We start from the raw sequence: 25,000 nt of genomic DNA, 5'->3' as shown, positions 1-25,000 counted from the left end.
GCTGAAGGCTGAAGTTTGACAAATACAGATTAAAAACACGTTCTTATTTGTCAACACAAAGGACAAGTAACCACTACCACAGTTCATTCAAGTTATAGCAATTTATCCCTACCTATAAATATTTAAATAAAAGACTAAAATCCTCCCCGCAAGATTATTTCCTACAGTTGCACTGAAATTACAGTACAAGTGGGATATGCAGAAGATCAAATTAGTTAATTGTTATTATTCCCTCTGACCTTCAAATAACTATAAAGTTTCTTCAGATACAGACAGAGACCTATCCTGCATGAGATGGTGCATTGCTAAGGAGTTAAACCCACTTCTTGTGCCCATATCCATTCCTGCGTTAATGCAACAGAACTGGAGGGTGACCACAGCACTCCCATTCATGACTTTCTTGGCATCTTTCTATTGAAAAATCCGTTCTATTTAGCAATGCCACTGTCTCTCTGTTGGGGGAAGCTAAACAGAGTCTCACTCTATTTAAAAGAATGAAAATAAAGTGAGAAAACAAACAAAAAATGTAAAATAGTGTTCAGAAACAATGCTTTGTTTGAAGGATAATTAAGTTCTAGACTTGAGAAAAACACTGGATCACATCTGCCAAGTGTTGGGTGCTTCAGTAAGTTGTAGCAGCTGGGATTGCTGCTACAACAAGAAAGGACAAGTCAGGTGCTGCGTCAGCCAGGGTGACAACGAGCTCCTCTGTGGCACAAAACAATGTCTCATCTCCCACAGTTTCCCTGCTCACTGACTTTAATAAAAACACAATGGGAGCAGTAGTGGATCTAGGACAAGTGTATTATCCTATCTGCTATTCAGTCCTTCTACCAGAGCCAATACAGGCTGTACATGATAGGAGTTTTACTCTTAGTGAGACACCAATAAAGTTCATGCACCACGGCAAACACTTCCACCCAAAGTGTTCTACAGGCATCCCTGTCAAAAAAAAAAAAAAAAAAAAAAAAACCCCACAACTCTCTCCCAGAAAGCGTTCATTGTCCATAGAAGTTAATTTTGGAGTACATAAATCCTACTTTTAGATGACACCATCACTTGATCTGGACATATCCAGAGAGATATTCTTTGCCACAGTAGTAATTTCTATTTGCTGTTGAAATCTTTGCAGGAAGATCTGCCTTGACAGAAACTATTTAAGCACTGACTGCTCTCTTTGTCTTCCGATAACATCAAGCGAACTCAAAATGTGTATTTATGCATCACGCACTTGCACCTCAGGCTTCGCTACCAAATAATGCACAAACACCTGCCATGGATATTTTCCTGTTATGTTCAGAACGTTCTTCGGAATGAACTTCAATTTCCTCTAAATACCACATTAAGCACTGTAAATGGTCCACTAAAGATTTTAGGCATAATTATATGCATTAAGAATACAAATATTTTCTTGATTCCCTACGATTTAACTTACTAATTACAACAGAAAAGCCACTGTCAAACAGAATGCCAGCAATGCACACATGCACTGTTCCACCCTGCGCAGAACAAACTGACCTCCCTAGCTCTCCTCAAAAGGAGACCACAGCATCTCATTTCAGAAAGGTTTAATAAAGTACACTGCTTTTATCTTCAGCTGGGAATGAAAGAAAGGTGAAAATTCCCAACTGGCAGCATCAGTTAGACCTGGGAGAACTCTGGTGAACACTCGCTGTACAAGGTCAGCACAACCCCACGCAGCTCTGCTGCATTACTGTGCTACAAGTAAATAAATCAGGACGGGCTAAGACGTTAAATGGAAGGGAGGAAAAGGCAGAAGAGCTACACACTGTACCTGTTGATAGATGTGCCCGCTCCGTGGCTATGGTCATCGTATCAATTATCAGTTCATCACCCACAGCAGAAACAAAACAAACCTGAGTGCATTTTCCAAGTAAGATGTGCATTAGACAATCCTTCTGCCATTAAAGTGAGATCTTCAACTACTCTCTTCATAATTCAAATAGTTTATTCTCTAAAAACTGTTTAATTTCAAAAAAATGAATTTATTTTCAAGATTATTTTCAATGGAATTTAGATATCTCACAGGACTTGCAAAAAGCCTTTCAGCTGATAGTTCAAATGCAGTGGACACTGCCTCCTTTCAGCAGGAGGCTGGAAGTCCAACCACAGAGGACATTGACACTGACCTAAAGACCTTCTATTCCTATCACTGAAGACAATAATCTGTGCGAGACCAAATGTCAATACTGTTGTTGTGGTCAGCTAGGTAAACCATGATACAAGTACCACTAGGAATTAGTCTGTGCTGGAATTTAAGATTTGGTGCAGCTACACAGGCACGGATGGCTATTACCAGGGACTGGCGTCATGAAAGAGACTCCATCAATAATGTTCATTTCACTATGGTACATTGTATTAGCCTGAAGACTTCCTGAAAGTGAAGCCCCATCTATAACATTCAAAGTTTTGAAACTGAAGTACCATAAATTTATACATGACTTATACATGATACTTTAATTTTAACTTGAAGTCTCCTGCTACACGATGATGAGATGAATAATAAGCTAATAACAAAGTTTAACTCACCTTCTCACATGCCTCTGTAGAAACCAGCACCGACAGACTTAAAATATCAGATCAGAATTGTTCTGATTGCTTTCTGAAATGATACTTGCACTGCTTTAATACATGCAAATAACAGGGGAATTTCTGTTCTACAATACCTCTTTAGAAGGTTAAAGCCAAAACAATATTTAAAAGTACACTGAATCTGAAAGAATGGTACCTTGGTAAAAGCAGAGTCATTTCTAAGAAGCTAGAACACTTGAAGAATATGTACAATTACACATGCAAAGGAAGCTACTCCAAGCCTATGTCAACACCACGCGTTGCTGATCTTGGCCCACATTGTGCCATTGATTTTTAAGTAGAACTTGAACAAGATTTCATGGAGGGATCCTTAACAGCAGTTGGCTGTTTTATTTCTGCTGACAGGGATTGCAAAATCAATCCCGAGAGACAGCACGAGCAGTTAACACGGTATTCAGCTGCAAAGCCAGGTCACCGCACAAAGGTCAGCTACGAACTGTATGCAGTCTGGTCTCAAAAGAAGAAAAATCGTAATTCTGACGTTAGAACAGAGCAACAAGAAGAGAGGCATCAGATACGCTTTCAGATGTCTTATTTAAAGTTGCTAGTAAGATTTTTTCTTTCTTTTTTTTTTTAATTTCTTGGAGATGTCAGATTATCAGATTACAGTTATTGAGGCTTGCTAATTAAAAGGATCTCCTAAAACAGACAATCCATGTTTACAAAACAAGGAGGACTCCAACTTTATGTTATGGTCACATAGCAGAGCCCCCTTCAAACCCAACCAGAAGTTTACACAGGTCACACTGAGAGGACAATCTCTCTAAAATCAGTAACTTTTTTGCTACTTCTTTGTTTGCTTTTCTTTCTTCAGCTCCTCCTCCATTTCCTAACCTTACATAGTGTTTTCCCTCAACAGATCTCAAAGTGCTTTTTGTAAAGAACAGGAAAGAACTGAAAATGCAATTCAAGTGCTAGCTGTTTTTGTTCAAAATTCTTCAGTAAAGCAAATAAAAGAGTCATAAAGCAGGTAAAAAAGCTTTCAATATTTTGATTTCAATGAACCATAGAGCTGACGAAAGTCTCAAATTATTAAAAATTTGTGTGGTATTTTATGTCTTTACTCCACAAAAAAATCATTAATACTGAACTCAAACAGCTTTCTGCAACAAACTCGAAAACTAATTTTAACTAGCAGCCTATACTTAACATTTACTAAAAGCCACAAAGTGCACCTACAGCACGTCATCAAGGACAAAAGTATTTGCTTGGCAGCTACTAGGAACAGTATTTCCAACATCCGATGAGAATTTAACAACAAGAATAATGCCGAAGCGACTACTGAACTTTGAATTCAAACAAAACTTTTGAAGCAAGTTTGACAGTGGCAAGTATCATAAAAAGTATGTCAGCAAAAAAGACAATTAGCCTCACTGGTGTTAGCTTATGCTGTCAACAAAGCAAATAATCTGTTTTAATATTTTATAACACAGTATAACACTTAAAATACTGATAACAAGGGGAATAGTGTTTTGCATTAAACTCACAGGAGATGACAAACTAAACACCACAAAAAAAAAATCAGTGTAATACAGGAAGTGCTTAATGTCTTTTTTATTTTTTTCTTTACTTACATATTCAGGTTTTAGTTTCTTGTCTCCTCCTCTCACAGCTACTTTTTCTAGCTTGTCTATACCTTGCAAGATCAGCTCCTCATCTTTAAGCCTTAGCTCTTCATGAATTATTTCAATGTCACGAACGGGATCCACGCTTCCTTCAACATGAGTGATATCATCATCTTCAAATGCTCCTAAAACAAAAGAAACTTAAGTTACATATTGCACCAAAAAGACAGGAAAAAAAAAGTGTTTACAACAGTCTATTTAGTGTCACAAACACTTGAGATGAAAAAGTAAAGCCAGTAAATTCTGTCCTCCTGCCAGCACACAGGCGCTGCCTGCAGTATTTTATACCATACAATTCAACACGTACGGTACTTAATGTACCATAATAATGGTACCAAAATACACCAAATGTTCCAATTACCAAAATGTAATTTTACATTATTAACTCCAAAATCCAAAGATCTTTGCAGGTACCTACAAAGCCCAGTATTCTGGCATTTCAGGAGAGCCCTTAACAAGTTCAACACTTCCCAAAGAGCCTTTTTTCCTAAGTAAGAACAGACTAGAGCACCCTCCTGAAAACTGCTGCCCATGCTCACCTATCGGCGGCAAACGTGGCAGCCAATTCAAAACCGTAACTGCTAAATATTTTAATACACACAGTAATGACTAAAAGACCCATGGGAAGAAAACCTGGCACATCATCTTGGCAACCCTCCCCGCTCACCAATGTTACGCATTAAATATTTTTTTAAAAAACGAAGAAGTTCTAGACAAAGAATTCTGAAGTTCTGAATGACTCTTAGTGTTTCCAAGGGAAACGGGGCTTAGAAAAAAAGCCCTGAAATCATCTGGCAGACCTCGTCCCTGTTTCAATCTACTTTATCACTGTGGTTCTGACGGTGATTAGATAATGAACCACTCAGACACACAATTTACACAGCAGCTAATTTCATCGGCCTGATTTGAGGGTATGGTTTTTAGGGGGCCATCAAAGAAGCAGATGAAGGTGCATTTGTCATATATGAGTGACAACCATTCATACGATCGGAACAAAATGGTGCTGGCCCTTATTAGAAACACATGCTATTATCACATATTTAAAGTGCAGTTGAAGCCATAATTTCAAATTGCCAACTGGAAACATAAGGGTAAAACAACCAGATATTACTGAAGCATGTGTGCTGACTTCGTGCCCCTCTGAAGACAATCTGGCAACGTAATTCGGCTAGGATTTAAATTATCACACAAGCAGCATTACAAAAAAAGATAAATTTAAAAATCAATAAATACTTTTAAAATAAAAATATCTATTAACAATTTGGAACAGTTTAGTACTTATTCCTAGTATCAATTTTCAGAGTATCTGTATGCCTTACAATTCTGTAATATAAATAATCTTATGTTCATGTTACCAAAATAAAATCAGACTGATTTTACAGGAAGAAAAAGCAACACATTCTTTGTAGTAAATGTAACACAGAAGGGCTAAATATGATCAGTTCCTTTATTCTACTGACAACCCAGAAGTCAGCACTCTCTGTCATCGTGCACATTTATATACAGTCCTTCCTCCTAACTTACTGAAAATAGTGGTTTTAGAAACAGAACTTTGCATTAGAACACTTGGTACACAAGTTAAAAACATTACTCAGATACAGTCAAATGTCAAAACCTTTTTCACGTAAATTTATGAACAGGCTACAGAAAGATGTTCCTGTAAAGATACAGGAGTCCCCCCTACCAACCCCACCTTCTTGACTGCCGAGTAGTCGGAATTGAGCTCAAGTGCAAAGTCTGTCTTCCTTCTTTGCGTTAAGCGGGGGGAAGTGTGCATTACCAATCAGTACATTACTCCATCCCTCCAAAAAACAAAACAACGCATTTGCTCTCTCCTCAGCCTTTTAACCCACGGATATTCCAATACTCCAACCATTCTGCTGAAGTTCTTCGGCCCTCCTCCACGTGCCGATGGCCACGTAAGCAGCTTTGCTGCAGCTGCTGTCAGCAGCACCAGGGAGGAGGCCCCTTGCCCACAGCTGCCCTTCGCTTGGTCAAAAAGGAGGAGTCTCTCCAAGAAGCTGTTGACAGCCCATTTTTGTGTGCAACAATTTAGCTTTGCCTCCTCCTCATGTTTCCTGATTCTTCCTATGGAATAAATGGAGACCAATTGCATATTCCATTATAATATTAGATATTTAGCTTAAATTTTTTCAATGCTACATTTTCAGGCGATTTTGCACGCACGAAAGGCCCTCAAACTGCACTAAACGTCCGGGTTTTGGTGCAAACAGAGAGTCTTGATAAGCAACAGGTATCCAGCTTCATTTGTGAATCTCTTGTTCAGGATTTCACAATATTGATTTCAGTTATCAACTTAAAGCAGAGGAGCCTCTTAAGCCAGCGGTTCAAAGACATCCAGATGTGAGACAAGGGGATATCCAAAGACCAAAAAAGAGCGAGTTAGGAAGAAAGGAAACACGAGAGCAAGGAGAGAGCAGGAGGGCAAGGGAGCCAAAGGCAGAGCGCCCACGGGAGGGCAGGTGCACGGCAGAGACCACAGCGATGGGACAGCTGCGGATTGAACTTCATCTCCACATCCGTGCAGCCTCTCCTGCGGCTGCTGCGCCAGCCTCGGGTTTCGTTTACAGGGGTAGATGAGCACAAGTCACGTTTAATACTGCAAAGGATTCAATTCTGCCCTATAGGACTGAACGCCAACTCATGCGAAGATCCCCACAGCAGCAATGGGTGGCAATGCTAGGAATTACGAGGAGAAATACAGAATCTTTCAAAAGCTGCACTTAGAAAGTAATGCAGTAATAGCCGTCTCTGTCACTTTGCTTTCAAGTCAGGCTGGATACAAAGCTCCAGAAACCAGTGTGACCAGCGGAGGATGGGACTGGGCTCCCCGGCCTGTCCTGGGCAGCAGGGCAGAGCTGCCTCCTCGCCGGGGCCTCAGGGCGACACGGCCACGCGCTGCGTTTGCTTTGCTCCACACGCATGAGGAACAACGGATAAATATGTATACACCACGGCAGGAACAAATGTCACCTTTTAAACAGTATCATCTAATGGCATGCACATTTCTTCCCATTTCTTTCAAGAATCAGCTTGAAAATTCTTTGACAAAATTTACCTCTCAGCCTCCAGAGATTTTTGCATTGCTTATGTTATACCTGTCAAGATCTGATGACTGTATGTTATGTATTCATCTGAACAGAACCACTACACTTAGTTACAGGCTATCATCAACCAATTCATTCTCTTGCTAAAATCAAGTCATCCAATTACTCCTTGACTAATCAAGGCTGTTTTGGCTTTTTCTTTTTTCAAAAGGTACTCAACAGCATAAACAGTTCACTTACAAGAAATGGAAAGGGGCTAATCAGCAGAATTATTGTTTTGCTGCCACAATTTGCAGTATTTAAATGTAGTTGCTGATTGGACTGAAAGTTTTATGATATAGCATATAAAACTACTCTGACACGAAAACGAAGCTGCCTATAGCCCAAACTTTATTGTTTTTATCTGCTCCAAGCTGCCATTGAGATACTAAAAACCAAAATAACTCTACTAAGACTTATTCTGATCCTAATTGCAATTACGGAAATTAATACATATCTTCAGGATTAATTTATATTCGGTATATCAGTTGCTTCTTTTCTCCAATAACCCTTATCCTTAAAGCAAAATTACACAAAATATTTGGTTAACACCAGGTTCCTCACACCAGCACCTGGGTACTGCACTAATTTCAAGGTCCATAACCGCCCCGGTGTGTTACGCAGTGAGTAATTAATAGGGGGATTTAATCAGAACCTGAATTGTATCCCAAGCTGAAATTCCCACCGGCAGTCACCGAACCCACAACCTTCTCTGCTGCAGGAGCTGCCGGGCAATGTGTAAGGACGGAACCGAAGGCGCCCTCAACAGCGGCCCCTGTTCCCTGGCACTGTCCCCGGCACCGAGGGACACGAGGAAACAGAGCAGGGCTCCCGGGGAAGGAAGGGCAGGATCGCATGATATCCCTGCAGATATATGTTTTGGAGAGCAGCTGTATTTAGAGTGGCTTGGCATGCTGTCATCACCCTTATGAAGATTTCCAAGGAGAGCATAGAGCCATTAGTGACTCAGGTGTATAAAATGCATTGGCCTCTGACAACTGCACATTTTATTCTGCATAACCCGGATGGTAAGAGCAGAGAATGCTGCCAGAGACAACCTATTTCCTACACAGCTTCCTAAGCGTGGCATTGCATTAACAAAGAATCAACAAACAATTGATTGGCTTAGTATGCTTTCCCTTGCAAGCTAATTTCAAGTAAAACTAATCACCTGGAACACAAGCCTAATATTCCTCAAAGCGAATATTTTTGAGCTTAAGGCAGCACACCTGCCTGTGTCTTCAACACAGGCGAAATTAAGTACCAAATAAATATATAAATGAATAAATAAAATAGAAATAAAACACCATAGTAAACCTTGACTTCTGAAGAAAGAATTTTTCAGACATCCTTTGTGGCTTTGTTTTGTGCCACAGCCCTTTAAGTTTTGTCTTCATAAAGCCCTAACTAGTTGTAATCATTTGCAGTCTAATTGTGGACATTTATCTGCTTTTCTTATGCATAGAACATAGCTATTAAAGCTGAATGGTGATGGTGTGAAGTATAGGTTAAATTGGGTGAAATTAAAGCAAATTACTCTGGGATGTGGAACTCTGAAAATAGAAACCGCCAATGATTTGCAACCCTCTTGATGATCAGCTTCACAGAACCCTAAATGACAAGAAAACTTACATATTTTAAAGTTAACTAGTTTTTTTAAAAAATAATATGTATAAATGTATTTAAAATGCAAGCAGTCACTGTGGCAATAATTATTTTGTTTTACTTGCACTGCAGCAATGCAAGAAAAGGCTTTAATTCCCGTTACAAGGCTCGTTTTTGTTCTCCAGCGCAGCTGAGGCGCGGCGGCAGCGGGAGGCAGCGCGGCGCGGTCGCTGCCGCTCTCGGCTCTCGGCGCGCCGCGACGCAGCGCACGGGCAGCGAGCGCAGCTGCTCCCCCGGCAGCGCTCCAAACCACCACTTACCTGCACAGGACAGCAGGGGTGATGTTTACCCCGTGGGGTAACGTGGGGTAGTTAGTGCCCTAACGCGGGACTAGTGAGGAGGTGCCAGCCCAGCACCTTTCCCCGCAAAGCCCTGCAGGAGCAGCCCACCAGGAGCCCATGCACGTGCCAAACAGGAACAGGCCCCACACAGCTCGGGGAGCGCTCGTAGCAGCGATACTGCATTTTAAAAGACGACTGTGGCTGCAGCTTCTCGAGCACACAAAGAATTTACATCTGCATAGAAGTACTTGTCAACCAAGCACTCCTCGAGGTCAGTACAGGATATGAGAGGGGTAACAAATTCCTCTGAAAAACTAAGGCAAAGCAATTCACCTAAGGACATGCAAGTCTGCAGCAGAAACGATGATTCTTCCCCAGCAGAAGCAGTTTTCACTGAAAGAAAGATGTTACCGAGCAAGTAGTTCCAGCGATTTTATCCACAAACCCTGCTCCAGAGCTCTTATGCTTGAATCTGTAGGACAAACATTAGTGATTTATTTCTGATGCAAAATGTGTTTACCTGCCATTGCTCTTTCATCCTGGCACCACTGGGATGTAGTCAACACTCCACAGGCAAAACCTTCTGCCTGCTGAGATTTGCTATCAAGGTGGTCACAGTGGGCAAAGAACATTATTTGAAATCTAAAGGAATAAATCTTAGAGCCCTTCATGCCTCCATTCGCAGAGGGTTCACTCTGACTGCCCTTGATTGCATATTTGAAATACTGTCGCTGCACTGTCCACTGCACAGTGTTTGGCAAAGTTTCTTAGTTATTCTTGCACAGGATATTCAGGCAAACTTGCAACACACGTTGTCCAGGGCTGCATCATGCAGCAATCTGCATGGAATCACTATTGCAAGACATCACTGTAAAACTTGGTGATGAGCAACACATCACTAACTGTTTAAAAAAAAAAATAGTCTCTTTGTTCTGATTTTTTCCAAAACACAGTTGTGTCAATTGGAACAACAAGGGGAGCTTGGAACCTAGCCTGGATCATTGCAAAATTTCCAAAAAAGCCAAAAAGACTGGAGAACGCTAACATTTTGTTTCGAAGATGAAGCCTCTTGTCAACCTGAGCTCAGCAGTGTTCTGCTTTATTTGCTATGCTCAGTCTGGGAGCCTTCCCTTTTGCTTAAGAGCTTTGAAAATGGAATTGAGGGTGACAAGGGCGCATCCCCACAGCGCCTCCCGCCAGGCCACCCGCGTGCCCAGCGGGAGCTCAGGGCTCTCGGGAGCCCCCACACCCCACAGTGGCTCCGGCGCGGGGCGGCCCCCGTGCCCCACAGTGGCTCCGGCGCGGGGCAGCCCCCGTGCCCCACAGTGGCTCCGGCGCGGGGCGGCCCCCGTGCCCCACAGTGGCTCCGGCGCGGGGCGGCCCCCGTGCCCCACAGTGGCTCCGGCGCGGGGCAGCCCCCGTGCCCCACAGTGGCTCCGGCGCGGGGCAGCCCCCGTGCCCCACAGACCCCGCTGCTGGCAGTAGGCAGCGCTCCCAAGGCTCCGGAGCGGTACAGGGGCCCTGCACTGGCCCTCTGCCCGTGTCCGCACGGGACCAGAGAACGGCCCCTACGCAAAGCGGCTGCGAAGAGATTCGAGCAGAAGGAAAAACAGGCCCCAGCCTCTGACCTTCATTCCAGAAGCAAACAGGAATTCAGAGGAATCCCATCCACAACCCCACTAAGCAGTTGTCTTCTCATTCCTTGAGAAACGTGAACCTTTCAAGCAGTCTATAAGGAAGGGTCACATACGAGATCCCATCTTCATTCAACGAGGCAATGGTGGAGACAAGTGACAGAAGTTTCAGGTTCAACAACCACCAAGGGAAACACTCCACGCATTCAAGGTTGGCAGAAGATGCAGAATCACCCAAGGCAAACACTTACAGCGACAACCAAATTCAAACACACTACTGGCCTTCAGTGATGGGTCTTATTACAGAAATGAAATCACGAAAAACATCGAGACACCTTCACCATCTACTGCTGCATTTCACCTCCTTTTCCTTTGACCGAAGCTTTTTCTGGGCAGAGTCCCCTGCTTCACGACTACTCACTGCCAGGCTCTATCGTGACAGTGCTCACTAGAATACCCGAGGTCACCATAAGTGTAGTGCTAACAACATCTGCCTTTTTAAGGAAATACAACTACACAGGTCAAGACCAGCAGCTGGCAGCCAGCAGAAGCTCACAGGGTAATTTTACCTGGTGTCAAACGACCAGATAAACTGTCTCTGAATAATTAAAGCATTTGCTACAAAGCTGCATCACAGATTGAATATGCCGAAGATGCAGAGATAAGAGAGAAAAAAAAACCCACACATTTAAACCCTGAAGTTTCTATTGATTTTGATATAGCCCTGCACAGTGGTTACAGCCTGCACTCCTACAGGACCCATCCTGCATTCCTCAACATGAAGCCTCTGCAGACTTGGTCTTCATGAAACATAGAGAAGGAGCATCCAGAGCAGCACGCAGTGTACGATGACAAAGCTCCGGGAACACGCAAGGAATAAAAAGCATCATACCAACATGGCATCTTCAGAAATATTTTAAGAGGCATCTTAAGCTAAATAAATGCCAAAACAAAAGTCAGTAAAGTTTCCAGCTACAATAGGTTACCTAACAGTTCCCAAATATTCTGCATTAATTGAATCCTAAATTCTATCACTAGGAGTCCTGTGGATAATTACAGCCAACCAAAACACCGGGCGATGGAGAGGCAGCTTGTTCTGCATCCGCTTGGTAGGTGTGGGAGGCTCCCTGCAACCCGTGAGCAGGGACGTCACGGAGCCAAGAGCCTCCTCTAACGCAGCAGCCCCGGAATCGCACAGGACTTAAACAGCACCCGAAATACCGGAAACAGAAATATATATACAATTAACATCTTATTTGAGGCTACATCTGAGAGAGTTTGCAACGCTTTTCTGTTCAATGTTCGAATCTTGATAAAAAAATAAGACTCAACACATGTGTGTATTAGTCCTCTTAAAAACTAAAAAGCAAAAAATAAATAAATAGAAGCCACCAGACCAACAGAAAGCTGCTTGCTAAAGCACTGGCTGACTACTTGCTCCACAAGAAGTAACAAATTTGTTTTTCCGCACACTTTTTCAGTGAAGCAGTCCCCAACTCCCTGGCTTTTCCACCCAGTAAGATTTTGCTTCAGAGTCAGCTGCGCCCTGGACGGTTTCACTGGGTTCTGTAACTATCTGGCTCCACCTAGTAGCCACCAACCTCCTCTCTACTGAAGCCCGTAAGAGGAACCAGGACAGGAAAGGCTACTCAGCAGACAGACACACAAGACATGCAAGACACACGGTTTTATGTGAATTTAACCAAACCACAGTTTCATGTTGAATTCACAGCTGTAATCACTAACTACAAATGCATTCCTAGAAAAAGCACATCAGATGTGTGAACCCAGGTATTTCTCAGAGTTACTTAAGAATCTGCTGGCAATTTTAGTAATAGTTGATAAAATGCATTGCTATATACATGTATACAAACAGTTTGAGTGTATTCCTTTTCATTACCCTTTTGATCTTGGACATACAGGGTGAACTTCTTTTCCCCTTTTTTTTTCTTTTTCTTTTCTTTCCCTCCTCTCTCTCCTTCCCATAACTGTCTGAGCACAGTGCCTATTCAGCCCCAAAAATTCTTTAGGGGGCTCAAAATGAATATACTAAGGCAACCTAATCCTGCTCCCAAGCTGTGACTCAGTAGAAATCTTCCGTTTCCAACACGACTGCTCCTTTAATCTGCAAATAAACATGAACACACAGCTCCACCATCCTGCTCCCCGTAAAATAAACATATAAACACGATACTTTTGCAACACCTAACCACCGCTTTTCAAGCTGAAAAGATTCCTCTCCTCTTACTTTAGATGTCAAATCCATCAGAGAAAAAAAAATGTTTTTAAAAGACTTCCTCAATGAAGCAGTTCATTTGTCTGCCATTTAGCTCACTGTATTTTTACAAGCACCAGACTGAGCAAACTATGATTGAGAGAAGCCATCTTATGCACATTGCTGTTGTCCCACATCATTCAGAACAAACCTTTTTAGATCGTTAACTACCACAGGAGTGCTGATTACACAGGCACCAGCAATTTCCTAACCAATGACCACCTGAACAATGATGTGTTCAGCTTCTCAGACCCCGAAGCCTTTCAAAGGTGAATCATTTCACAGTTTGGAACTAGATCTCCATAGCAACTTCCCTTTGAGGGTTTTAGAATCACCATCCAGTAATTCTATGATCATCAAGCTCAACCATTCCCAATGGTTCTTTTCACAGCAGATGGAAAAGGAAGCCTTGAAATTTTACAGTCTATTTCAAGCAATTCATCTGGCAGCCTATTAGAATTCAAAATATTTCGACCTTCAATCACAAAGCATGTTATCTGAAGCTGTGGTGATCTCAAGTCAAGACAAGCAGACGTTTTAGTCTAATCATCCATGATGAGAAGAGACTGACAAAAACTCTTAATTCAACCACCATCAAAATGCTTATTTTAACTGCATGAAAGTCTTTCAACAGGCAATGAAAACACACCATGTACCATTTTATCACAACCTTCCATTCAAGGGAAATATGAATTCTGAATATTGGCATGGATCTTTGCACTCCCCGTCTGCTTCTGAACAAATATCTGCTTCCTAAAAGTCAGCATAAAACCTATTTCACTACACTATTTTCAACAGCTGTCAAGAAAAACGATGGAGGCAACTGCAATTAAACTTCCCATAAGTGAGTCTAATAATGCCATAAGTTACTTATTGATGGATCCAGTTTATTATAGGCATCCTCTGAAAAATTAAAATCGGTGCAGTCTGAGAAAATAAATACCAATTAAATTATGAAAGCATAGCACTGGTTAAGATCTTGAAGCAAAGCTCAGTTTCATGATAATCATAATCAGAGGGGGGTTTAAAGTGCTTTTCTTCTCCCTTCTGTTCCCAATTCCCAACTCGGTTCCCTCTGTTTAGAGTTAAACAAACATTTTTTCTTCTCTTAAATGCTTCAATCAACCACCAAAATAACCACAAGCAGTGTCACAGGCACAAGAGCTTTCCATTTGAAAATGTCCAAATCTAATTCCTCTAGGTGAATTTTATCACTCACCATCCTTAAATTCAAATGTTTGAATTTCAGTTACTTTCTGCCTTCTATTTTAATAGCAGGGGAGTTTAAACTTCCTTTTTCTCCCCCAAGAGTCTCTTTCCCACCCCCCACATAAACAGCTCAGCAAGACTTTCATGTGCAACTTCAGAAATACTTTAGCCTTGCTACTATGTTTTCAATGTAGAGCATCAACAGTAAGTAGGGTTTAAAAAAAAAAAAAAGAAAAAAAGAGTAATTACCACTTAGTGACTTGCAAGCAAGGCTTTGATACCTAAAACAGCAGCAAGGACAGTGGAATATCCTCGCTTAAAAGAACCAACAAAAGGTCCCATCCACATCAAAGTCCCCCAGGACAGCATAAATTGTAAAATAAAGGAAACAACATTTGTGGGCACAAGATTTTTTTTTGTTGTTTTTTTTTTTGTTTTTTTGTAAAATGTAGCATAAATGCCATTTTTCTTTGAATGAAAACCTCATCTTCAGTGCTCCTAAGCACTCGGTTAGCTGCAACAGCAGCCGCAATTGAGACCCTCTCTACAGCACTTAAAATGCCACATTTTATTAGGCTACTGGGGGGACCCTCAGCTGACCTTATCTTTCTAGGCATCCACAGTGCTGAGCCACACTGCCACTTCAAAGCAAAACTCTTTTTCTAAAAAGGAGAACCTTGCAAAAAAACCTAAAAGATCTTAAATAAAATGACTTACTGACTGCTAGTTTGCTAAAGTTAATATTTTGGGGGAAGTCATTTTGCAAACACTGAGGGGAAAAAAAGAGAAAACAATCAAAATTGGAGAAGAGGGGAAAAAAGGAGCACAGCACAATACAGGATCCATTTCCATATATTTCCACCATTTTCAACGTTGGTTCATGATCAGAACTACACGGCTTCTTACACTGAGCTTCTTGAAGATCTGAGGAGAAGAAATATGTGAACATAACCACAAAATTTAACTAGGGATGAAGCTAGAATTTAAGATCCAGTAGAGCAAATGGAAAAGTCATGCATCAACTAAAAATGTGAACTGTTTATTTCTATCTACAACTGACTGAAATAAATACTGATTTTATTCTAGCAATCCAAGAAAGAAACACCATGGAAAAACTCTTTGGTATTTCAAGCACCCTCTCCTGCAAAGACCAGAGATGAAGACAATTACACAAGAACGATATTAAAATTCTTAGTGGTTTCCAGCATTAGATCAGTTACGTCAATGGCTAATACAAAAATTACTTTAAATATCTTTCTAAAGAAGACAAAGAAATTATAGGACACTTTTTTACAATCCTAAAAAAAAACTCACAAAAAAATGTCAACTTTTTCATTCTGATATGCAAGTTATTCAGATTTGTTATAAGAAGTTTTATCTCATCTACATGAGATAGCTTACTTTTTTGACTACTGACCAAACATTATATAAAGATTAAGGACAATCTTTTATTTAGCATTGTTTTAGCAGAAGTTTTTTATTGAGTTGTCCATGGAGAACAAGTTATTTACAAATTTTTCCAATTAAAGACTGTCATAACTACAACAGTGCTTAATTAGATGCAAAAAGATAGAATTACATACATATAATTTATCTATTAGCAATGCAGCTATTACTAAATTATTTTGAACCAGAGTTCTAAATAAAGAATTCTTAAGAGATCGTAGGTAGCAAGCAAAGACTTTGCACAACGTAGAATTAGACTGTTGGGCAATAGATGCCCATTAGTGCCCAAACATAAACCATCCAAGAGTTACACTTCTACAATCTATTCTATGTTTATGCACAGTTATGATCCAAAGTACTTTCACGGTATTTTACCAGATTTTTTTTTGTAAATAGTGATTTTCAAATCTAGAAGACAATTTTTAAAATAGTCCTCATATATCACGAATGAGACTGGATTCTTCTTCCCAATGTCCCCAGCATCATATCTGCAAAACCTGATCTTAAATACAGTAGTCATATATATTAGCTTAATGCTTAACAATCTAGAATAACCTTAAGTTTATTTCATAACATATAATCAAGCAACATACAGTAATTAAAGCATACCGAAAACAGCAGTTACTAGCTAATTAACATTACAGAAACATTTTTCTTAATGATAGAAAAAGACAAAGATGTTAAAGTACAGTAGCATTAGGAACAGTCTGTCATAAACCTTGCTTAAGGCACTACAAACTTCAGTTCAGGAATTTGAGATTGCTGTAATTTATGCATTAAAGATCTCAGGAGGCTGCGTGCCACATATCCTGCTATTGTCACAGCCCCTGACTTCTGTGCCCACGTGGAGCACAAAGCAGAGGACAACCTGGTAGTGACCGCAGCCCTCTGGACCGCAGGGGACAACTGCAGGGCAGCCAGCACGGCCTCCTAAACACACTGCTTTGTAACAGCAGAAGGTGAATGGCTCTACTTCTGCACTGGGAAAGTCAACCCAAATGCTCACACAAAGTGCCCAGAAGTCAAGCAGGCCACCAGGTCTTCCTTGCTCCATGAAACATGCATCTGAAAATACTCCCTCTCTGGTAACAAAAATGTAGGTGAAATGTAGGCATTTTGGAATATAATCCATCCTGGTACCTTCTTGCCCTTCATTTGATTATTGCCTTTTGAAACATCAGTGCTATCACAACTTTTTTCAACCCAAGTTAGTCAAAAAGGACTCTGAAAAGTATTATCTTAGTCACTAATTCCAGTACACGACATTCTCTGTTGAAGGTTTGTTTTACAGTTCCCTGGCAAAACAGGTCTGTAGGTCACTTTTAGACAGATACAAGTCCTTTCCATCTCAAAATATCCTGGTTTCCCAAGAAACCCTCCAGAAGATAAGGACCACACTGGCCAGCACTTCTGGGAAACTCTGTGGAGTTTCCAAAGCAAAACCCTGCTCCATCAGCACTTGCATCTATACAAAAAACTCTGCCACATTACATGCAAAAGATGGAACTGAGCGGAAGAAAAACAGATTTTAAAGGTCATGAAAAAGGTATGCAACATTTAAGAACATGCAGAGCTGCCTCCAGCACTACTGCTGAAGAGCAGCCCTGAGCAAGGAGCCCAGCACCTCCATCACCGCAGAGGTTTCTGAGCTTGTCGCCTGCTCTCCTGGAACCTGCAGGAAAGAGGAGCAGCCACGGGGAGAGGAAGCGACCCAGCAGGCTCCCCATCGCCTGCAAATTCAAAGAGGAGAATCTGATGGAAAAGAAGATCTGTTAGAAGTTGCACCCTCCTTTTTGTAGGCTTTCCTACACACGCTTTCCAGATGAATTTAGCTTTGTTATGAAGACATAGTTTGCTGTTATTTTTTCTTCCTTGTTGTTACATCACTTAAGAAAACTACACCTACCTTTTTACATAATGAAATACTGTAACCCAAATTAGATTGTGGAGAAAAAAACCCATACAATATCACATAATACAGAAAGAAAAGTTGACTGTCTCAGCTTCTTGCTTTCTTTTGGCAACCCTGTTCTTCAGAGTTTCAGCAAAATTCCACACAGAAACTTCAAAAAGGTTAGAAATACACCACAAATCAACCAGAGACCTTTCTGTTATAAAGACACTTGAAGGAAGCATAGCTACTGGGATGGTATGAGAACAGGCCACATGGAATTATCAACCACGCTAGTGTTTACTTAAAGCTGACTTTTCAAGAATTTGTTTCTATGAAATATCTTTCTGAAGTTTTATGAAATATGACTCCAGAAGGGAGGTATTTTCCAAAGGGACAGAAGGCTGTTGGTTTCTATTTTATCATTTAGTTAAGAGCACTTTTTTGTTTCAAGAGAAACTGATAGGCAGTGTAACGAGGAAAAAATACATAATATGAACAAAAGATGGATTACCTTTGACGAGGTTCTAGATCTCAGTGAAAAATCAGAACTCTGATCATAAGATAATTTTCTTTGCGGTTTGCTGATTACTGACCTTAGCAATGTGCCTAAAGTCATTCAAATCATCTGTTTTGTTTTCAAATGTGCTTTTAGTTACTGGCTTTCAGTTTTCAACACGACTTGGCTGATAATGTTACAACCAGCCCTCCTAGGAGGGGCCTGCAGTGCCTTTTTGCATCGCTGCAAAGCGCGGGCCTCGCTCCGCGCTGCGGCTCCCCTCTCTATTGCCGCCCCACTGCAGCACCCACACGCCCAGCTCACGTCTCCGCTTACTCATCAAGACATTCAAGGTGGTGGCATGCAGTGCATGTGAGACTCATTCAAGCATTCAAACTGCATCATACAATCTTTTCCCTGTCCAAAATCTTCCAAAGGTCTCTTTTAGACATACTGAATATTACATGCTAGTTTATAGCAAAATATTTCTGTTTACTACTTGTGTGATACAAAAACAATACACATCCACACAACTGCTTGTTCTGAAACACAGAAATCATTATTTGTTCTATGTGATGAAGTTTAAAACATACCAATACCAAACATAATCCAGCGTTGGTTTTCAGATTACAAGTTTTTTTCCTATGGTGACTTGGAACTTGGCCTCTTGGTTTGCACCAAGCTTAACCCAACTCAATACCGTAACCCAGAACAATTTTTCCACAGTTGCAGTGGTCACAAAGATAGCTCTTTGCCAAGGCATTTTCCCTACCAGGGTAGTAATGATACTTACGACAAGGCCAGAGCTCGGAGGCAAGAGGGACAAGGGCAGGACACATGGACACCTGCAGCACAGGCAGGTCCAGAGTCCCTTCCTAACCCATACTCCTGCTCCTCCTTAGCTCCACCAAACTACCCAGCCCTGTCGGCTGCCACACCAGGGAAACTGCCCGCGGGACGGCCTGCTGACCAGGAAAATAACAAATCGGAAGCACTTACTCTTCCATGTATCTGTCATGTAATTCAACAACCAAGCTCAAACACAGTAACCACAGTATCTTATTATAGCTTGACAACACTACACTGAAGTGAGGGAGATGGAAAAATTAACACCGAAAACTTTTAAAATGTTTAGGATTTCATTAAAAGAGAGTATTTCTGTATGTTCTTTTCGTGCGTTAATCACCGAGACCCTGTTGTGGTTTAGCGAGCAGGATGCCTTGGAAGTGGCCACGCCGACTCAATCCGAGGGGCTCCTTCCCTCGCCGTGCTGCACGTTGCCACAAGGGCTAAGAGCAATCCTAGCAGTGCTATTTTAACAGCTTCTGCACGAAAGAAAACACACGCACAACAGAACTCCAATTACTTGCTCAGAGTGCAATCGCAATCCATTAGTACTCAGAACCGCTCACAGCGGAAACGGGGGAGAAAATCCCCAAAAGCAAAGCAAGGTATTAATGCTGTTACTGCGTTTCAGTGCGAGACAAATAAATTATCAGGAAACATTTTCTCTCCTCCCACTCAAAAGAAATGCATATTTCTACGTGATCAATTAAGTGATACGTTAAATTATTTATTTTACCTAGCACAGATAGGTTGATGTTGTTCTACAAACATAACTGATACAAATTTATTTTTCCATATATACTCCAAAGTTTAGATCCAGACCATGCTATCTTTATTCACCCTGAGCAGACTTTGACTGCAATATTGAACATGCATTAAGAACACAGGATGACAAATAAAAGAATCATGCCCTATAATATAGAAATATTTCTAAAAGTCAAATTTTTCCATCTTCCCACTTAAATAAAAATTCCAAGTAAAACAACAACAATAAAACACATGGCAAGGATGAGAGCACGAATCAGGATTATGAGTTGGCAGCTTAGAATGGTATAAATGGAATAATAAAAAACATTTCAACTTGTTAAGGAGCTTGCTAAATGTGTATCAATGTAACAGCATCCATGAAGCACAAATATTGAAATAATCCTATCAAAAAATATTACATGGGAAAAGACTATTTGAATACAGTTGTATTTTCCATTGTTGTTCAGCACGGCCTTTAGACACTTTACATGCTTTTTATAGCCCATTAATATGGGATTGGCTGAGACAGTCCTGTAATTATTATTTTACTAAAAGATACTTTTCATTTTATTTGTGGATTGATGAGTTATGTTACACCTTTATTACAATCTATATTCTTCAATTCAGAACTGTACCTGAGATCAAATTTTCCATTTACCTAAAATGTGTTTAAGAGATGTTATTCTATAAGTAACATTACACAGAAGGAGATGACAGACCTACTGTAATCCTAACACAACCAACATACACAGAACTTAGACTGCTTTCATTTGCTTTACTGAACTCTAAAAATTAACTAAACACCCCTGTATTCAACAGTACAGAATTTGAGAATATGGTGGTTTTTTCCAAAAATTTCTGTAGGACTGTGTGTCTCAACAGAGGGAAAGACAAATTCATTTTAAGAAATTATGGCCTACACGCACAAAGATTCTTCCCTTTCACTTCATAAATCAGAACACGTGTAAATAAAAATCAGCAATAAAGAGCCAAATTTCACAGGTCAGGTTCTTCCAGCAGAGACAGTCATTCAGTAGACATCCTTATAGTCATCAGTTTAGCAGAGTCAGAACCAGAAAAAAAAAATGTGCATTTTATCAAATCTGGGGTTTGGTTTTGGCTTTTAAACAGTGCAAACTTAACTATTCCATTCATGTCCAAATGTGTTCCTATGGAACATGCTGTGTCCTGCAGCCCGGATCACTGCAAGATATTCTGTCTGTTGCAATATCATCAGGTGCCATTAATTTGTTATTTGAAAAAAAAATCTAAGGGCTAACATGTATTTATTACTATTTGTTTTCAGGGAAAAAAAAAAAGTAGTATTAGAAAAGCCTCCCATAAAGGGGAAAGGAGGAGGTGGAGACAAGAACGGGACACAAAAAGCACCTTTTTCAAAGACTGTTCCAGGCAAAAGGGACATGTCATATTAAACAGTAGTCAATAGCTGCATGCAATCAGTAAACAAATTCAGTTCTATGAAAAAAAAAAAAGAACTACATCACCATTTAGTGGTTGCAATTTAGATTATTCTAGCGTGTAATACTTTAATTGTATAAAACAAAGCTGATGTCACAAACACAAAAGAACTTCTCGCAAGGCAAGCACCACAAGTAATTTTTATGCTGCCACTGATGGCTGACAAGTGATGAGCACTTTGTTCGAATTTACACACTTAGGCGGCGAAGGCAACAGGTGGCTTATAAAAAGAAACCACTGAAAGAGCTTTTTAACTCTTCATTAACAAAATCTTTACAGTATGTTTTGTCAGAATAACTAACTTGAACCTCCACAAATAAAAGCTCAACATGCTAACTAGAAAGCAAGTATGTCGCGGGGAAAAAATATCACTTCAGTAAAACCAGGCCCTGAGGAAAGGCTTGGCTGACCTGGGGATGCCCAGAATGCAAAGAAAAGCTCCACATTTAACACAGTATGTGCATAGATGTAGGTATACATATGTGTGTATATATACACACATATACATATAACATGATATAATTATATAATTTAAAATCAACTTTAGACAACAGACTTTGTGCTTTGAATAAGAAACAATAGCTTAATATTGTAACAAACTTGAAAGGAAGCTTTTACTTTCAAGGCTCTAAACCAACTGGAAGGGTGATACTTTCCAGCCACTGCTTGATACAGTTTGGGGCCATGAGGCGAACTACAGGTGTGAGGATTTTGTTTGTTTTTAAAAAGCACTGCACAGTCCAATTTAAGTTTTTTGTATTTATGCAATACTGAGTTTAAAAAACAATTAAATAGTCTATGCTGTGGAAAATTCAGAACAACACATTTTCATTTAAAATTTCCAGAAGATTTGCAGACAAAATAAAAATTACTCTTTAAAGATACAGCTAATTCAGGCTAAAACTTAAAATAAGAAGATTTATATTAAGTATTTAGGATAAATGAAAAAAAAAACAAAATAGATAAGCTAAGAGGGGAAAAAATATGGTAAGGGTACCAAAACAATCCTTATATTCTGTCTTGTAATTAAACTATGAAACACCCATTCATTTATGATTGGAAAGTTTTAATATTTGCAGTTTTCAACAGATAAAACACATATGCCAAGATATTGGACTTTCCTCTGCATGGCAGCTTCACCACACCATCCCTAATAACTGAAAAAAGACACCTCAATATTTCCATCTTATTCACTACACATATACTCAAGTTCTATGGTGACACTCACTGATTTAATCCTCCTGCCTAATGCCACTTCAGAGCTACTAAACCCAGGGCCTCAGACCCGGCATCTCCCAGATTTCCTCTGCTCCCGAGCATTCATTGGGATGCAAGAGGAGCTATGGAAAGAATCCTGGAAAAATACCAACTCCGTCCTTGTTGAAGGTTCACCAGAAGGACCCACACTTCCACATCAATATTTCATCTTTACAGCAGGAGCAGAAAGGTACATCTGCAATCACATCCTGCATCTCTCAAACAGCTCCAGCAAGCGGCATAGCCAGTAAAAAATCCATTTTCCTCCAGCTCCTGCGGGCAAAATGTGAGGAACCATAAGAAGGGGCCTCTAGCCTTGGCAGACTTCAAGGGGAAAGAGCCTGCAATCTGCACCAGGTATTTCCTGGGGCTGCCTTCTCACAGCTTCCAACTCGTCGCCTCAGCCCAAACTGCTCGACTGGATTGCACTTGGAAATAGATGGGAAAATGATCAAATTTTAAAATTCTGCCCCTCCTCCTCCCTCAAAAAAAGTGTCTTTTTTTAAAAAAAAGGGAGGGGGGAGGGAAAAAAAAGACCTAATTGGCCCTAAAATTGGCCCTAAAGCCCTTTCAGGACACAGCCTAGTTCCAAAAACACGAGAAAGGGGCAGCGTGTGGATGAGAGCAGATGGCAGAGCCCAGGGCTGCTCAAGCCACCAAATGAGACACTTCTCAAATGGAGCAAATTTACGCACAAAAAAAAAAAATGTTTTTTCTTTAATCAGTCAACCATGTGACATCATGTTTGATAATACCACCTATGTAATATGGTAATGCCAGGAACATTAAGACTGACCCGCCTTAGCACATCTACAAGACAGGTTCATGAGTGAATCGACAGGGAAAGTCTATTCCACACAGGATTTCAGTGTTTCAAAACCTAGTTTCCTAGAAAGGAAAACTCTGCCCAAAAAAAAAAGTTCAGGGTCCCAGATGTGGGACAGTCGCCTAGAGAAACTGCAGCAGCCCCCAACTAAACAGGCTGCCCAGGAAGGACCAGAGAGGCTGCCCAGGAGCCAGGGAGGCCAAGCTGGCAGGAAGCCTGGTTTCCAGGGAATTCTATCAAAACTCAACTATCTCCAGGAAACCTTCCTAGTTGCCCAACAAGCAAATTTCATTGAAAAACAGTTTGATCAAAATTTCTTTCTTCTCCCAATAGGTCTCAATACAGGCAGTAATGTTTTAGGTTTTAGTCACAGAAGGTTGGAATAAAAGGTTTTCTGCAGATGAAGAACTATCCTTGACTTGATCTACATGAAAGACTGGTATCAAAGAGAAATCAAGGTAAGCCAAGTAGGAGAAGCTTGAATGCAGCTCCACACAAGCGGAGCTTGCGCTGCCAGGCACAGAGCCCACGCAGGAACGTTACAGATGGCAATTTACCTCATGTGGGGCGTGCTCGGATGGGAAATTCGGGCAATTAGGAAGAGTTTAATTCACAGGTTTGGAGGACCAGGAGTCCTACTAGTCTAAAGGGAGAATAAAGCTTACTAGGAATGTAAATACAATAAAGCATTTTCACCAATGTGTTTGTTTTCAGAATATGCACTGAACACAAGCACTTGACATGACCGAGCTCTTTTCAAATAAGAAAGAGAATATATAGCATGAATGACCACGTCTACACCAAGGACTATCTCTACTCTTCTGCACAAGCACTTCAAGTATATTTTATCCCTCTTCAACAAACTTATTCTCATTCCAGATTTTGTTTTTACTCAATATTTGCAATATTTTAATGCTTTTCAACAGTTCCCAGTTTAGGGACAGGAAGATAAAACTTCTGAATAAACTGGTGTCTTTGCTCAAGACCCAAGGCCATACCCTCTTGTAGGTCTGGCAGGAGTTGACCACTTTCCCTTCATCTGGAGGCCACCAGTCCCACGGACGACGTTTTTTGCTAGCGCTCCTTGTCTGTTTTAATGTGAAGCCACATAACTTGCCATCAGCCTCAGATACAAGGATTAAACCAGCTCTTTCAAACGGACACACTCGTGCAGCCCATCGCAGCGACTGTAGCGACGCAGGGTAGCGAGGAGCGTTGACAGGACCCGTGTCAGCCCATGAGTGCCAACACTCACCTGCTCCCGCTGTTCACAAGCTCAACAGTCCTCAGCTGCATCGGGCAGAGCGGCTACGTTCCTTCTGGGAAGTCCTTATGGATAAATTAGGAAAGATGAAAGTGCTCCCAAGAGCCTCATATTTATTATTCTCATGAAAACCTGGCTTGGATAAAAATAATAATTGCAGGCCTCTTTTGAGACAGTGACTTTCTGACTTTGAAGCTAGCACGCTCTCTCAGTCTGCAAATCCCTCACGTTGCTGATGCTTAAGATCTCGAAGGGAAGGGCTCTGGAGCGGACGCTCGTGCCGGAGCTCCTTGTCTAGAGACGAGCCACTGCGGCCCAAAGCCGCCGAGCGAGAGA

At 40.9% G+C, this 25,000-nt stretch overlaps 1 protein-coding gene across 1 annotated transcript in view; it reads right to left on the bottom strand.

Moving 5' to 3' along the window:
* OLA1 (Obg like ATPase 1) overlaps positions 1-12,684 on the bottom strand; it is a gene marked incomplete at its 5' end in the record, with an annotated part of 53,312 nt that extends 40,628 nt beyond the window's left edge. The window contains 2 exons of the mRNA XM_026044106.1: positions 4,188-4,363; positions 12,672-12,684. Coding sequence (XP_025899891.1) covers positions 4,188-4,363; positions 12,672-12,684 — 189 coding nt within the window. The remainder of the gene's footprint in view (positions 1-4,187; positions 4,364-12,671) is intronic.
* Between the last annotated feature and the right edge of the window lie 12,316 nt (positions 12,685-25,000).

This window comes from Nothoprocta perdicaria, unplaced genomic scaffold (genome assembly GCF_003342845.1).
Source record: "Nothoprocta perdicaria isolate Ctin4 unplaced genomic scaffold, notPer1 scaffold_0, whole genome shotgun sequence".
NCBI lineage: Eukaryota > Metazoa > Chordata > Aves > Tinamiformes > Tinamidae > Nothoprocta > Nothoprocta perdicaria.
The sequence above is the reverse complement of the archived record's forward strand: the minus strand, read 5'-3'. Positions and strand labels throughout refer to the sequence as shown.